The sequence below is a fragment of the Vulpes vulpes genome, chromosome 14, assembly GCF_048418805.1.
Source record: "Vulpes vulpes isolate BD-2025 chromosome 14, VulVul3, whole genome shotgun sequence".
Classification (NCBI taxonomy): Eukaryota; Metazoa; Chordata; class Mammalia; order Carnivora; family Canidae; genus Vulpes; species Vulpes vulpes.
The window spans coordinates 112,690,579-112,707,159 of record NC_132793.1 but is presented as its reverse complement, the minus strand read 5'-3'; the positions used below and the strand labels follow the sequence as shown (position 1 = coordinate 112,707,159).

General features: G+C 42.5%; 1 protein-coding gene across 1 annotated transcript in view; it reads left to right on the top strand.

Annotated features, from left to right (window-relative positions):
- The window catches only part of BST1 (bone marrow stromal cell antigen 1), a 44,381-nt gene extending 40,603 nt beyond the window's left edge, over nt 1–3,778 (top strand). Inside the window, exon 9 of the mRNA XM_072737753.1 lies at nt 2,599–3,778. Within this exon, the coding sequence (XP_072593854.1) occupies nt 2,599–2,647 (49 nt within the window). The 3' untranslated portion in view covers nt 2,648–3,778. The remainder of the gene's footprint in view (nt 1–2,598) is intronic.
- Nucleotides 3,779–16,581: the final 12,803 nt, after the last annotated feature.

Sequence of the window (16,581 nt, the reverse complement as noted above, 5' to 3'; positions counted from 1 at the left end):
ATTTCTTACAAATAACGGGTCTGAATACGGTGTGTATTTTCCCAGACATTTTTCTATTTACACACAGTTTATATTTCCGTGTTTATAGAAGCCAGGCAGAGTTCTAAGTGCTTATCAGATATTAGTGCATTGAATCCTCACAACTGAGTCCTTGATTTCAGGGGAGAAATCAGAGACTATTCAAAAACTAGGCAGTCAGCATGAATAGGGCTCTAAGCATTCTGTCCTCAGGCTCACCTGCAGCAGTTCAGCCCTGGTTGACCTCCTCTGGCTGTGGGAGGCAGGGTGGGGTGGAGGCAGGGAGGATTCCAGAGCCTCTGAATCTCCTCCCAGAGCCCCTAGAGACCAAGCAGCCCTGTGTCCTCGGCTTTAGGTCCCCAATTTCAGGAGTTTCCAACCAAGCAGTGAGACTAGCTTAAGCAAATAACTCACCTATTATTCTGGGACTCTGTGATAAAAATGTTCTTCTTGATCTCAATTTATTCAGATTCCTCTAAACTTTGCAGTCTCTGTCTGACTTGGACTCTGTCCTTGGTATTTTTTTTTTTTTTTTAAGATTTTAGTTATTCATTTAGAGAGAAAGAATGCACAGCAGGGAGTGGGATGGAGGGAGAGGGAGAAGGAGACCAAGCAGACCCCATGATGAACATGGGGGACTGATGTGAGGTTCGATCCTAGGACCGCAAGATCATGACCTGAGCCAAAATCAACAGTCAGATGCTTAACCAACTGAGCCACTCAGGTACCCTCTGTCCTTGGTTGTTTAGTCTGATTTTAGGAAAGCTTCTTGCTAAAGCAGAATCCTGCTTGTCAGGTTAGTGAAAAATCTCCCACCCTTGATGTGTGATTTAGTTCTTTACCCTCGACCCTCAGTATGTCATCACTCTGGCCTGTGAAAGGTTACAGAATATATCAACCCCAAAGTATGGCTCTTTGGCAAAAGGATTACATTAAGCTAATTAATTTTAAGAAATAGAAGACACATGAAGGAGAAGCTCTGAAAACTGAGAATTAGTTACTCTTTTTTTTTTTTTTTAAGATTTTATTTATTTATTCATGAGGGACAGAGAGAGAGAGAGGCAGAGACACAGGCAGAGGGAGAAGCAGGCTCCATGCAGGGAGCAAATGTGGGACTCGATCCTGGGACCCTGGGATCTTGCCCTGAGCCAAAGTAGATGCTCAACTGCTGAGCCACCCAGATGTCCCTAGTTACCCTTTTTAAAGGGAAATTTACAATAATAAAGGAAATCTCCATGTGTGAGGGTGTCTTCCTTGTATACCAGGAAGAGAAGGATGGTAAGTGTATACTTTTGGTTTAAAAGAAAGAGGATAAAAAATAATTTATTTTTTTTAATTTTTAAAAAATATTTTATTTATTTATTCATGAGAGACACAGAGAGGCAGAGACGTGGGCAGAGGGAGAAGCAGGCTCCCTGTGGGGAGCCCACTGTGGGACTAGATCCCAGCACCCCGGGATCACGACTTGAGCCACCCCGGTGACCCTAATTTTTTTTAAGGAGTTTAATACTGCCAGGAATATTTACTATTTGTCCCAGCTGAAATCTGATGTTATCGGAAAGAATATTTTTTAAAGATTCACTTATTTATTTGAGAGAGACAGAGTGTATAAGTGGAAGGAAGGGCAGAGGGAGAGGGAGTGAGAATCTTAAACAGACTTCCTGTTATGTGTGGGCCTTGAGGCTGGCTGGATGTCATGACCCTGAGATCATGACCTGAGCTGAAACCAAGAGCAGTCCCTTAACTAACTGAGCCTCTCAGGTGCCCCTGAAAGAATTTATTTTTTAAAGAGTTCTATGGGGATGCCTGCGTGGCTCAGGAAATGATCCTGGAGTCCTGGGATTGAGTTCCACACCGGGCTCCCTGCATGGAGCCTGCTTCTCCCTCTGCTTGTGCCTCTGGCTCTCTCTCAATCTGTGTCTCTCATGAATAAATAAATAAATTTTTTTTTTAAAGAGTTCTATGATCAGAAGTTGGCCTAATGGGAAGTTGATATTGAGAGCCTGATAAGAGCTATTTTTTTAATACCTATTCTATTTTTTTAAGAGTTTAATTATTTATTTATGAGGGACACACAGAGAGAGGCAGAGACACAGGCAGAGAGAGAAGCAGGCTCCCTGCAGGGAGTTCAGTATGGGACTGGATCCCAGGACCCTGTGATCACGCCCTGAGCTAAAAGCAGACACTCAACCACTGAGCCACCCAGGTTTCCCAATACTTGTTCTATTTGACCCTATTCCTCATGTGGGGACTTCTTAGTCACCTGAAACCCCCTTCGTAAACTCCTGCTGACTCTGCTCCATCAACTCTGTCTGCATCCTTCTTGCTAGCATGGTGTTGTTGAGGACTTCCTTGACTACTTTTAGAAACTTAAGATCCCCTCAATATGACTCCTCCTTCTTGTTGCTTCTGCTCCTCCTTCCTCCTTATGCCACCTTCAATCTTTCAGTTTCCTGGAATCCTTTTATCTGTCCCTCTCAAGCCCTCACCTCCTCCATCCCTTCCCGATGGTTCCCTCCCCACTTCAGCCCCTCAGTGCCCTATAGTCATTGGAACTTCTGGCCCCTTCTCTCCCACCAGGAGCTCCCCAGGAACACAGGAACTTCGAAAAGGAACCACCTGCAGCTGAAGAAGAGAAAGGAGCTATTTGGAAGCTGGGCAAATGAAAAAAGTCTTAAAAATTCTTCCACAAGTATTGGTAAAAGGCTTTGGCCATTTGAGTGGCTGTTCTGAACAAAAGATTTATAATAGCTGTGTTTCAGTTTTGAAAAGGAAAGAAAACTTTATTTTTACTATAGAAACCTAATAGAAACAGAAGAGGAAAGGAATCTACATATAGATGAGGGGAATAATAGGCAATACATGAGAATAAGGCAAAGTCACATAAAATTGGGTACTTATAACATCCAACATCATCAGCTGGGGAAGCTCTGTGGAGGCAGCCAGGCCAGGGTCCTGATGGAGAGGCCTGGGCAAAGGGTCCTCCCCTCAGCTGAGACTTCCAATGGACCATCCGTATCAGGGCCATATTTATAGGGCAAAAGGAAGAGTTTGAAGGTAAACATTTGTTTGCCTGCATGCAGTTTGGAGTGAGCTGAATTTTTATGTTATCATGTTTTTATATTTTTAAGAAACCTGGGCTGTGTGTGTCTGCCTCCCCTCCTGGATTCCATTCCAGAGTGCCAGCCCAGCCTGGAGCAGGAGGGGATGTGAGACAAGATTTGTAGCTCTTGGCGTCCAGAAAAGAAAGGCCAGGTCTGACCTGGAGGCCAGATAATATATCTCAAATAACCAGGCTCCCAAGGTTATTCACATAGCATGAGTCCCACAGACAACATTGCTTAGCCTGCCTGTGTCTATGCAGGGCTAGGTGGTGGGTTATGCGAGACACATCACGAAAACGTCTATCCATACAGAATAGCAGGTAACCTTAACATCTACCATCTGCCAGAACACAATGTAAATCCAGATTGTTCTTTTAAAAGCCAATGAGATTTGTTTTTATTAAAAAAAATTTTTTTAGAGATTTTATTTATTTATTCGCAAGAGACATAGGGAGAGAGGCAGAGACATAGGCAGAGGGAGAAGTAGGCTCCATGCAAGGGAGCCTGATGTGGGACTCGATCCCAGGACCCTGGGATCATGCCCTGAGCTAAAGGCAGAAGCTCAACCGCTGAGCCACCCAGGTGTCCCCCAATGAGATTTGTAATATCGTACCTGTCTCATGACTAAAATTTTAAAATGAAAGCTATAAGATCTCTTTTTCTGTCCGTCTGGTTTATATATGTTTATATGTGTACATTATAGATGTGTGGTAGTTTTCTGCCTCTGGGTAGTATTACTGGTTCTTGTATGTTTGTTTTCCAGATTTAAGAAAACATTTTTTTTCTTTTCTCTCAAGCTATCTATAATTTACCAAAAGTCAGCAAAGGATACCTTTGTAAATGGAAACAGAAAGTAGCAAAGTGGTTTCCGGGGGCTGCAGGGGTTGGTAAAAGGGTAGGGACTTTCAGTTTTAAGATGAACAAGGCCTGATGCTCTAAATAAACAACCAGGTGAGTATAGCTGATAACACTGTATTGTGCAATGGAAATCGGCCCAGAGAGTAGAACTTAAATGTTCTCACACACACACAAAGGTAAAACACGTGAGGTGATGGGTGTGTTAATTCACCTGATGGGGAACTCTTCACAATATGTGTGTATTTTTTTTAATATATATTTTTAATTTTTTTTATTTATTTATGATAGAGAGAGAGAGAGAGAGAAGCAGAGACACAGGCAGAGGGAGAAGCAGGCTCCATGCACCGGGAGCCCGATGTGGGACTCGATCCCGGGTCTCCAGGATCGCGCCCTGGGCCAAAGGCAGGCGCCAAACCGCTGCGCCACCCAGGGATCCCCAATATGTGTGTATTAAGCCACCGCCATGTACTTTAAATATCTTATGATTTGTCAATTATACCCCAGTAAAGCTGAACCCAAAATCACAAGACAATCTTCCCAATGGGGGAAACACTGACTTGAATCTGCCTTGTCCTTGATGTGCCCGTCAGCGATCGTCCACTCGCTGCCCTCCACCCTGTCATTGCTGGGCTGTGAATCTGCACTTATCCACGCTCTGTTGGGACTGGAGCTCAGGTCTATCCTCAGGGCTCTTGCTCTCCTATTGCAATAGTTCTCGAATCATATTTGCCATCACCACTTTACCCTCCATCTGATTCTGGTTTTCTTTGACACCAATAGCATCTGGAAGTACTAGCTTGCCTTCTGAACCAGATGTGCCAACCATCTCTTTTTTATCCCCCTGAATTTGCTTATTTGACTCCTTTTATTTCCTCTTGCTCATTCAGCAAATATTTTCCACTGGGAGAAAGAGAAGCAAGTCCTCAGAAGAAAGGTAGTACTGGTCCAGGAGGGGAGGGATGGCGGGCACACTGAAGAATACACATTCGAGAGGCCCACTGTTCGGTAATCAGGTCATGCTCATGTCCTTGTCTCTCTTTCCTCATCACAGCGCATAAACTCCAGTATTTCTTATTATTCAAGTATGATACGAGTTCCTCTCTTATAATAATTCATGGTAATGGGGGAAGTTGACTTGAGTCAGACCAGAAAGTGAATTGCTGCCAGTATGTAGATACACTAAAACTTCTGTTTTGTCCTAGAGCAACAGGGAACTATGGGCTGCTAAACTTTGACAAGGGAGACGTGTGGTTACATTTCTGCTTCAATTATGAAGTCATTCAACAAATATCGTGTGTTTGTGGGTTCTGAGCTTTGTTCTAAGTGCTGGGATTGCTTCAGTGGTTGACAAACATCCGTGCCTTCCTGGAGTACACAGTCTGGCGGGTGGTGGAGAGAAGCAGTAAGAAGCTTGTGTAAAGTAGTAAATTGTATTTTAGAAACTGATGCATACTATGAGAAAAATATAGCAGGAAAGAGCATAGAAAGTGTTGGGCTGTGCTATGGTTCTTTTTTTTTTTTTTTTTTTTAAAGATTTTATTTATCTATTCATGAGAGACACAAGGGGAGAGGCAAAGACATAGGCAGCGGAAGAAGCAGGCTTCACATGGAGAGCCTGATGTGGGACTCGATCCCAGGACCCCGGGATCACGACCTGAGCCAAAGGCAGACGCTCAACCACTGAGCCACCCAGATGCCCCATGCTATGTTTTTTTTTTTTTAAGATTTATTTTTTAAGATTTAATTATTTATTTATTTTAAAGATTTATTTTTAAAGGTTTATTTAAAGATTTATTTGTTTTTTTTAAAGATTTATTTTTTTTAAAGATTTATTTATTCATTAGAGACACACAGACAGAGAGGCAGAGACACAGGCAGAGGAAGAAACAGGCTCCCCACAGGGAGCCTGATGTAGGACTTGATCCTGGATCCCAGGATCATGCCCTGAGCCTAAGGCAGACGCTCAACCACTGAGCCATGCAGGTGTCCCATGTGCTATGTTTCTAAATAGGGAGGTCTGGGGAGGGTTCACAGATGACCCTTGAACAAAGATTTGGAGTTGTGGAGGGACCAAGTCATGCTGATATCTGTGGATATCAGGTATTTAGGTAGAAGGAGCAGAAACAAGGACCCTGTTTTGGCCACACATCTGAACTATTCAGCAACAGCTAGGAGGCCAGGGTGGCCGGGTCACTGAGGGAAGGGAAGAGGCTGTTTCACAGACCTTCCTCTGAGTGAGATAGAAAGCCACAAGAGGCCCCTGAAAAGAGCCTTCTGGCTATAGCATACTGATGTGCTCAACTCTGGCCAAGGACGTAAACCAAATATAAATCACTAGGAAGGTAAGGTGTCATCCTATTAGAGTTGTATCTGACAATGGATGAAACTCCTCTATGTCCCTGATATGATGTTATATCCAAAATATAGCACACTGTACTCTTCTAAAATTCAACCCCTCTCTGGGGCTCAGATAAGTCTGGGCTGATGGCATAAGGCTTCAAGAAGTCTGTTTGTGGGAGGAATTGTCAGGTAAGAAAGGGGTTCTTGAAAGTGGAGAAGAATTAAATGGTCATCCTGTCTAGTGAGACTGGTCTTTGTGTGCACGTGCATGTGTGCGTGTGGGAGGGCCAAACTTCCTGATTGACCTACCACCTTGCCAATTGGTGTCCTTCGTCCCATTGTAATTATTAGTAGCATCCCTTTCTGTAAGAGTGAGCCCCAGGGAGAGACAGCACTGTGAGACCCAGAGCCATGAATGACAGTGTAGGGGGACCCAGCTTTCTATAAGTGACCTAGCAATGGCAGAGCTGACGATTCCCAGTGAAGGGGCTGCAAAGGCAATAATGAAACAACATCAAACTGCCATGCAGAAAGGACCAGTCCATATCATTTAGGATCCTAGCAGGACATAGATGACACATTCAGATTAAGATACTTTGAGGAGTGTTGAAGAAGGGACCCTTTACAAAGGCATTGATAGTTTGTAGGAGCACGCCAAGGCCTGAAGGGATAAGCGGATGGAATGGCTACAGACTCTGGAGAGAAAGGGTCCCACGGTGAGGCTGCCTTAATAGGAGCAGTGCCTTCTGCCAATGTATCCAGCAGGAGTGAGGCAACCCTGCAGAGGGAGCCAGCTGAATGTGTGTGCCACCTCAAATTAATATCTTGAAATCCCAACCCCTGAAGACAGTGGTATTGGGTTATGGGCCCGTGAGAAGTGCTTAAGTCATGAGGGTGGGGCCTTATGAATGGATCTGGTACCTTGTAAAAGAGATTCCTCAGAGATCTCTCACCCCATCTACCATGTGAGCACACAGCGAGGAGGCACTGGCTATGGACCAGGAGGAGGGCCCTCATCAGAACATGACTATGCTGGTGCCTTGATCTTAGACTTCTCAGCCTCCAGAACTGTGGGAAAGGAATTTTTGCCACTTATAAGCCACCCAGTCGTTGGTGTTTTGTGGTAACAGTCCTAATTAACTCACTGTCCTTCCTCCCTGTGGGGGAGCCTGCTGGGGCAGAGAGCCAAATGAGGAAAGGTGAAGAATCTACTAGAAGGCTAGTGGCGCCTGGCTGGCTTAGTTGGTAGAGCATTCCGCTCTTGATCTTGGGATCATGAGTTAGTGCCCAAAGTTGGGCATAGAGATTACTTTAAAAAAAAGAATCTAGAAGGCCAAATGGAAGATGTCCAGCCTGTAGCCTCCTCAGCCTAGTCACCAGGAGTGATTGAGCAAGAAAGGAAAATTGTGAGGGTTGTGTGAGCAGAAATGAAACTTGCCCCATGAGGACCTGCAGAAATAATGAAGGGGGTCTCTTTGGAAGGGGTTAATGCTCTGCAAGACAAGTGGAGTTTTCAAAAGCCACTTAAATAGAGGTTTTGGGAATCGTTGTGACCACTCCATGAAGAGTTTAAATGGACCCAGAGAAATGGGGATGTTTAGCTGGGAAACATTTCTGAATTTCCAAATAGTCTTCTCTCAGATATGTACATATTCATGAGTGTTCCTCTCTGGACCTTATGAAAAATCTTTTCACTTCTCATCTGGAGGCTCTGTCCTCAGGGCCCCTGGAGTGGCTGCAGAAGGGCCAGGGCGGAGAGGAAGGATGTCATTAGCTTTGTGTGGTTTTGAATCACAAGAAGAAGCTAGAAAGGATGCAGCTGCACATATAATGAATTCTGTTGGTTTCTCAACAGAAGGTATTTTGATAAACATGCCTTATGAGATGGCATGTTTATCAAACCCCAGGCTGTCCCCAATTGTCCATTTTTCTAATATAAATAGTTATCTTTGTTTTAGATGATATTTGGTGATTTTCATGTTATTTCTGAAAAGGCCATACATACATACACATGGTTCAAAACTGAAAACAATATAAAAATCCTCACTCCTACTCTGCATCTTTGTAGATAACAATTTCTTTCTTTAGAGATACAGCACTTACGAATAGATATTGTGACTCCTTATCTTTCCTTACACAGAAAGGAGCATTCAATACACAATATTTTGTATCCTGTTCTTTTTCTTTTTTAAAGATTTTATTTATTTATTCATGAGAGACACACAGAGAAAGGCAGAGACATAGGCAGAGGGAGATGCAGGCTTCTTGTGGGACTCGATTCTGGGACTCCAGGATCACGCCCTGAGCCAACTGCTGAGCCACCCAGGCATCCCTGTATCCTACTCTTTTTCTACTTACTAATATATCCTAGAGATTACTCTATCAACACATAGAGGGAGATTCATCACTTTTTTTTTGTAGCTGCGTAATATTCTATGGGAAAGATGTCACATGATTGATTTAATCCATCCTGTCTGAAAATTCAATGCCCACTGTGTTCAGTTTCCAAATCTGTGAAATAAGGATAGTGGTAATATCTACCTCAGGGGGGTGTTTTTAGGACTCAATAACATGATACATCTACAAGCCCAGTGGCGTGTTTGGCAGCTGCTGAATGTTCAATTAATGTTTCTGCTTCCCCCTTCCTCTTTTTCCTCTTTCCCTTCTTTTCTATTTCCTTTTAATCCTCCTTTTTTACCCCTTCTCCCTCCCTCCTTCTCTTAAGTGCAAGGAAAAGCAACAACGAACAGTTCTGCCTTTGGAGACAATCTTCCTTATTTCTAGGCCGGGAAGAGTTATGGGGAAAGTGCCAAAAAAGCCACCATTGTGTTGGAAAGTACCATAAACTAAATACATGCTAAATACACCTCTTCCCCTGTCTCTTTTTTTCTCCTTTTTTTTTACCCCAGGAGTACCAAATAACAAATGGGCTGTCTTCGTAACAGATCCAGGAGAAATGGGGCAGAGCAGCACTAGAGAATGTAAATTCCAAGAGGGCAGGATTTTATTTTAAAAATTTTTTAATAAAATATTTTATTTATTTGAGAGAGAATATGAGCAAGGGGCAGGGAGAGAGGGAGAGGGAAAAGCAATCTCCTCACTGAGCAGGGAGCCCAATGTGGGGCTTTATCCCAGGACCATGAGATCATGACCCGAGCCAAAGGCAGATGCTTAACCACTGAGCCACCCAAGTGGCCCAAGGACAGGAATTTTTGAAAACATTTCAATTGAGATATAATTCATGTTCAATTAATTTTATCTTTTTAAAGTATATGATTCAATGATTTTTAGTGTATTCAGTTTTGCAAAGATCACATAATCCAAGTTTAGAACATTTGAATCAATCCAAAAAGAAGTCCCATACCCACTGGTCCTCACTCCTCATTCCTCCAACATGTAGCCATAGGTAACCAGTAATCTATCTTCTGTCTCTACAGATTTATCAGTTCTAGGCATTTCATAAAAATGGAACTCTACAATATATGGTTTTTTATGACTGACTTTTTTCACTTAGCATAATGTCTATTAATTATTAATTTTAATATTAACAATGAATTATTAACCAACAATAAAGTATTAATAATCCAGCCAACCAAATATCAATCTTCTATTAATCAATTTAATTTTCAATAATAAGAGATCGATTAATATCAAATTATTAATTAATTAATAATCATAGTCAGTCATGTAATTAATAAATTATTCATCAAATATCATTACATTATTAATGCTAACATTTGCTTCTGAGTGATGAAGTTATGAGTAATGGAATTTTCTTCTTTATACTCATAATTTTGAAATTATGAGTATTTTTTTAATTTGAGAGAGAAAGAGAAAGTGTGTGTGTGCACAAGTGTGGGAGTGGGATGGGGTGGGGTGAGGTGGGGTAAGGGGGAGGGGCAGAGGGAGAGGGACCATCCTAAGCACACTCCCCACTCAGAGCAGAGCCCATCTTGGAGCTCCATCTTGTGACCCTGAGATCATGACCTGAGCCTAAATCAAGAGTCAGACGCTTAACTGACTGAACTACCCAAGGGCCCCTATACTCTTAATTTTCAAAATTACATCTGAGAACGTGATTGTTATTATTACTTGAAAAAATTATGTGTAGAGCTGTTACTTTACCAAAAGGGATGTCTTCCTAAAATATAAATTTGAATTTTACTTTGACTGCTAATTACTTAGTAAAATTAACAGAATTCAAACTTTTTAGGTCAAAAAAATTTAGTTTCAAAAAACACAACAAAATAACCAAAATGTCCTTTAGTAGGTGAATGGAAAAGTAACATTTAGTACATCCAGACCATGGGATATTATTCAATGCTAAAAAGAAATGAACATTAAGCCATGAAAAGACATAGTGGAATCTTAGATACATATTATTAAGTGAATGAAGCCAATCTGAAAGTCTACACACTGTATGATTCTAACTATATGACATTCTGGAAGAGGCGAAATCAGTATAAAGATCAGTGGTCGCCAGAAGTTAGGGGGGAAGGAGGGATAAACAAAGGAGCACAGAGGATATTTTTGGGCAGTGATACTGTAACAATGGATATATTACATTTATCAAAACCCATGCAATGTACTAAACTAAAGTGAACTCCAATGTAAACTATGGGCTTTGGGTAATAATGATATGTCAATGTACATGCATCTTTTGTGACAAATGTACCAGTTCGGTGGGGGGATGTTGGTAGTGGGGAAGCTGTGCATGTTGGCAGGAAGTGGGCACATGGGAACTTTGTATTTTCCGCTTACTTTTGCTGTGAACCTAAAGCTGCTCTAGAAAGTTAAGTTTATTTTTAAAAAATCAAAATAAAATCAGTGAATGATATGCAGTACCCTTACTTTCAAGGAATTTCATTTGGGACTTTGAGTTTTTCGCTTGTTTTGTTTTGAGCCTGTTCTGAAGAACACTAGGTTGAGAAAACATTGCACAGTTGCCTCTCAGATAGTCAAGAATGTGTTCCTCCTCCCAGCTGAGGTATTTGACCTTTAGCCTCTTTGTGGCTAGAACGGAAAATACAAGTGTCCCGGGAAATCAAGTAAACATCTTATAAGAAAATCTGTTGAGAAAATTTTGGCATGAATTTTGGGGTGCTCTGGTGGTTTGAAAAGCATATGTGTGATGACTAATCTATTAAACTGCCCAAGTTGTTTGGAGTGGGCTAACTCTGACATCAGGCAGTATGATTTTCTGTTGTTTTTGAAATTTGGCATCTGTTCACTCTTCTTCTGGTGAGATATTCTCACTTTCTTCTGGGGAACTTACTTGCTCCCCTTTCAGCCCAAGTGGGGCTCCACACCCTCGTCCCCCTCAGGTCAGGCAGCAGGAGACTCAGACCTAATGGAATCAGAGCAAGCCATGTCACAGGTGGTGGTGATTGGCTCAGAGCTAAAGGTGAGGATTTTCTTTTTTTTTTTTTTTTAATTTTTTTTTTATTATCTATTTATGATAGTCATACAGAGAGAGAGAGAGAGAGAGAGAGGCAGAGACACAGGCAGAGGGAGAAGCAGGCTCCATGCACCGGGAGCCCGATGCGGGATTCGATCCCGGGTCTCCAGGACCGCGCCCCGGGCCAAAGGCAGGCGCCAAACTGCTGCGCCACCCAGGGACCCCCAAGGTGAGGATTTTCTTAAGTGACTGGAATGATGTGCGGGTTGTGTGTTTGCTTGGCTAATCATCTGGTGTAGAGGAGCACACATTCTCAAGCACGTTATGTAGATTTGATTCCCAGCTCCCCACTTCCACCACCTACTAGCCCATGACTTTGGGTAAGTCACTCATCCTCTCTGGGCCTCAGTTTCACCTTGTAAAATGGGACTAAGTAGACTCCCTCCCTGGTGGGGCTGTTACTGGGACTGAATGAGTAATACTTGTGAGGCTTGACACAGTGTTTGACTCCTCAACATTTTAACAGAGATCTCAGATTGAACATGCCCCACGCAAGTTCTCCTTTCGGAGTCTCTTCCTCAACTCATTGAACAACTAACTTCCTCCTTCTAGATGTCTCAAACCCACATCCTTGGAGTTGCCTTGATTTCTCTTTTTGGCTCTTTATAAACACATTCTCTGCGCTCCACCTGCAAAATATATCCAGACTTCAACCACATCCACCGATGCCAACCTGGTTCAAGCCATTAGCATCTCTTACCTGGATTATGGTGTCATTGCCTCCTGATTGGTCTCCCTGCTACTGCTCTGGCCCCATTTTGTTTTTTTCTCAACAAAGAGCCAGAGTGAGTCTGATCAAATGCAAGTCAGAAAACGTGGTCTTCCATCGCGCCTCATACATGCTGGTGCATCTCTGTCCTTGACTCCTACTTCTTTCTTCCTTGCTCCTATTGCACCACACATCCCTTCTTTGACCTTTGCTCCTCTTTCAACACAACAGATGTTCAGCCCTTGCTCTTTTTTCCTCTCTGCTGGAATTCTGTGTCCCCAGATGACATGTGGTTACCTTACCTTCCTCAGATCCTTCCTCAGATGCCACCTTCTCAGTGAGAACATCCTGGCCCTCCATCTGATGGAGTGACCTTCCCTCCAGTTTTTTTTTTTTTTTTAATTAAAAAAAATTTTTCCCCTCTAGTTTTTATCTCAGTCCCTCCTGTTCCTTTCTTAGTTCTTGTCACCACCTCACAAACACTCTGATTTACTTTTTTTTAATCTTGTCTATTACAGGTCTGTACCCCACATCCCCTTATAAACTCTGTAAAGATTGAAAAAAAAAATTTTTTTTAGGACTGAATTTTTTAAGTTAGTAATCTCTACACCCAACGTGGGGCTTGAACCCAGGACCCCAAGATCAAGAGTCACTCTCTCTTCTGACTGAGCCAGCTTGGAGCCTCAGGAATGAATGTTCTTAAACCGCTGTATCCCTGGTACTTAAAAGAAAATCCATGAACACAGAAGGTGCTTAGTGAGCATGTAATGCATGAATGAAAGAGTAAGTGAATGGAAAAAAAAAGATTTGTGTTAAAGTGTGATATTCATCAACACATAGTTTTGTAGTGTCTACTAGGTATGAGGGACTTGCTAGTAATTGGAATCATACTCAAGAAAAACACTGTTTCAGAGTCAATTTGCCGTCTAGTGTGGTGCAAAAGGACAGAGGAGGAAACTATTCAAATCCAAAAAATAAAATTAGGAAGTACAGGGTTATAAAAACCCTAGGGAGGACAATGAGAAAACTCATAAAAGATGTCCAAGGCATGGGGTATCTAAGCTGCCAGCAGGAAGTGGGGGAAGAACAAGGTGAAGAGGTGAAAGGTGAAGAGGTGGAGGATGGTGACAAGAAGTCACAGAATCTGGGATCCTGAGGTTAGCTGAAACTGAGGGAGTGGCTGCGTAGTTGACTTCCCCAGCACTCAAAACTACACCCAGATTAACTAAACAAACAAGCCAGTGACTACCAGTGACACCCAAGTGAATGAAAAGCATTTCAAGGCATTCTGCAGAGTCCTACTAATTCTTGCATCATTGAAAATGCAGAATAAAGAGTGAATACAAAATTCAGCTCTGCTCAGTTTCTGGGTGTAGGAGGAGAAATCATGCAGCTTTCCTTTTCACAAGACTGCTGGAAAAAAAACAGATCACGGGCAACATCATTGAGTGTGCTTTTCTGTTATTTTTGATATTCATCTTTTTTTCTGGTAAAAGTTATCTAATTTGAGGAAGTTAAAAACATGTTGAGAAGATAAACACCTTCCAGGAGAACAGGTCCACTCCAAGCTTTTCAGTGATGTTCAGAGCTGCATGGCTACCACCGACCCATGCCCAAAACTATGTTTCCAGAAGTTCCCTCTGTAGATCACAAATCCTCAGCCAGAACAGCTTGAGTCTGCCAACTCTGAGCCAGTTCATAGTGGGTGCCCATTAACTATTTTTTTAAGATTTTTAAAATTCATTTATTCATGAAAGAGAGAGAGAGAGAAAGGGAGAGAGAGAGGCAGAGACACAGGCAGAGGGAGAAGCAGGCTCCATGCAAGGAGCCTGGCATGGGACTCGATCCTGGGTCTCCACAATCATGCCTTGAGCCGAAGGCAGGTGCCAAACCACGAGCCACCCAGGGATCCCCACCCATTAACTATCTGTCGCCTAATCACGTAGAGGTAGTGTTAGCTGGACAGATTTAAAATAAGATTAACTTAATTTTGCTTACCTTTCTAAGCCTTTGGCTCCTTGTTTGTAACATGGAAATAGTTTATATTTCTATGAGGGCAAGCTCGATATTAGTAATTATTGTTGAAGGAAGAAAAAGAAGAATTATGTAATTAATCATAGCCTCCCCCTTCTTTCCCCTTTGACACTGTGCTTCACTACTCAGGAGATGAACAACAGATGCTGATAGATTGATTTTAGCTGGTGAATCTGTTGAAGACCCTGGACCTATTAGTTTCTCCATCTCTGGTGGATCATCAGTCTGTTGTCATTGATTTTGAACTGCGGGAGAGGGAGTTTTACAGGCATTGCTTGAGTGCCAACTGCATACCAGGCGTCGTTCAGGTGGTAGGGGCTCAGTGGTGGGCAGAAATGGGGATCAGCCCTGTTCTCATGGAGCCGACCTTCTAGTAAGAAGTGTGAGGAGAGGAAGAAGCCCCATTTCTTTTTTTTTTTTTTTTAAGATTTTATTTATTTATTCATGAGTGACACACAGAGAGAGAGAGAGAGAGGCAGAGACATAGGCAGAGGGAGAAGCAGGCTCCATGTAGGAAGCCCAATGTGGGACTTGATCCTGGGACTCTGGGATCATGTCTTGAGCCAAAGGCAGACGCTCAACCACTGAGCCACCCAGGGGTCCCAGAAGCCCCATTTCTAAGAGGCTGTGCCAGGGCTGTTCTTTACAGTTTCTTACAGGTAGCCTGAGACACAGGGAAATAACAGGATAAGACATCCAGCTTAAAGCTACCAATGGGTGCAGAGTTGGGATTTGAGCCCAACTCAATGTTTTGTAAGAGGAGACATGGCCTGACTGGAACCATGTATGCACAGTGAAGTGGAAAGAGCAGAAATTTAAAAATGTATATATGTATATATAAAATATTAAATAATATAAAGTATAAACTACTTTTAAAGCCGTCAAAGATTAGAATGAAGGCTGGAAGGAAAGATATCAAAATGTTAGATAGTTGGGGTTAGGGCTTTGGAATGGGGGGGCATTTTTTTTTCTTTTCTCTTTTCAATTTATAAAATGTGATTGTATTACTTGAAGAATTTAAAAATGGCTAATGAAGTTGACCAAGGAAAGAAGAGAGCTCAACACTTACATGGTAGGAACCACACTTCTATAACCCAGCTATATGGACCAGAGGTAGACTCACCTCTGGTGCCACAGACATCCCAGGATCCACCCTGCAGTGCTCCCTACAATTCTGTTTGAATGCCTTCCCCCACTTTGTGCTTGCCCTTCAATGACCTGACCTAGTGTCCTCGTCTTGTCAAAGTTTTCCTAGAATCTACTGACTCTTTGCCATCTCTCCCATCTGCACATGGCCATCCCAGTATTAGTCATATGATCCCCCCACTTATTCACAGTTTCACTTCCCATGGTTTCAGTTACTAGTGGTCAACTACAGTCTGGAGACAGATGCTCGTACTTCTGACCAATCACCAGAAGGTTAATAGTAGACTAGTGCTACGTCACAATTCCCGCGTCATTAACCCTTTTCATCTCTGATCTCGCAGGCACTTTATCATCTTATGTCATCATCACAAGAAGAAGGGTGAATTCAGTATAATAGGGTATTTTGAGAGAGAGATCACATTCACATGACTTTTATTACAGTATATTATTATAATTGTTCTATTTTATTATTATTGTTGTTAATATCTTACTGTGCCTAATTTATAAATTAAACTTTATCATAGGTCTGCATGTATAGGAATAAACATAGGGTCCGGTGCTGATGGCATCCACTGGGGGTCTTGGAACGTATACCCCGCGGCTAAGGGGGAACCACTGCGTTTATTTGTTGAATACTTACTAGGGGCCAGATGCTCAGCTAAGTTCTCTGTAAATGTCATTTGAGTCAATCCCCAAAATAATTTAGTGATGCCTGCGGATATTTTTTTAGCCCATTCTACAGAAGACGAACTTGTCCTTCAGAGAAGTTTTGTTATTTGCCCAAGTGGGAGAGCCCGCTCCGGTCTACCTGACCAGAAAGGCTGTGTGCTTACTAATCTCTACAGGGATTCCTCAGGGTCACTTTATTTCTGTGCCTTCAGCAAAGCTACCGTGGTGCTTGGCACATGGTCCCT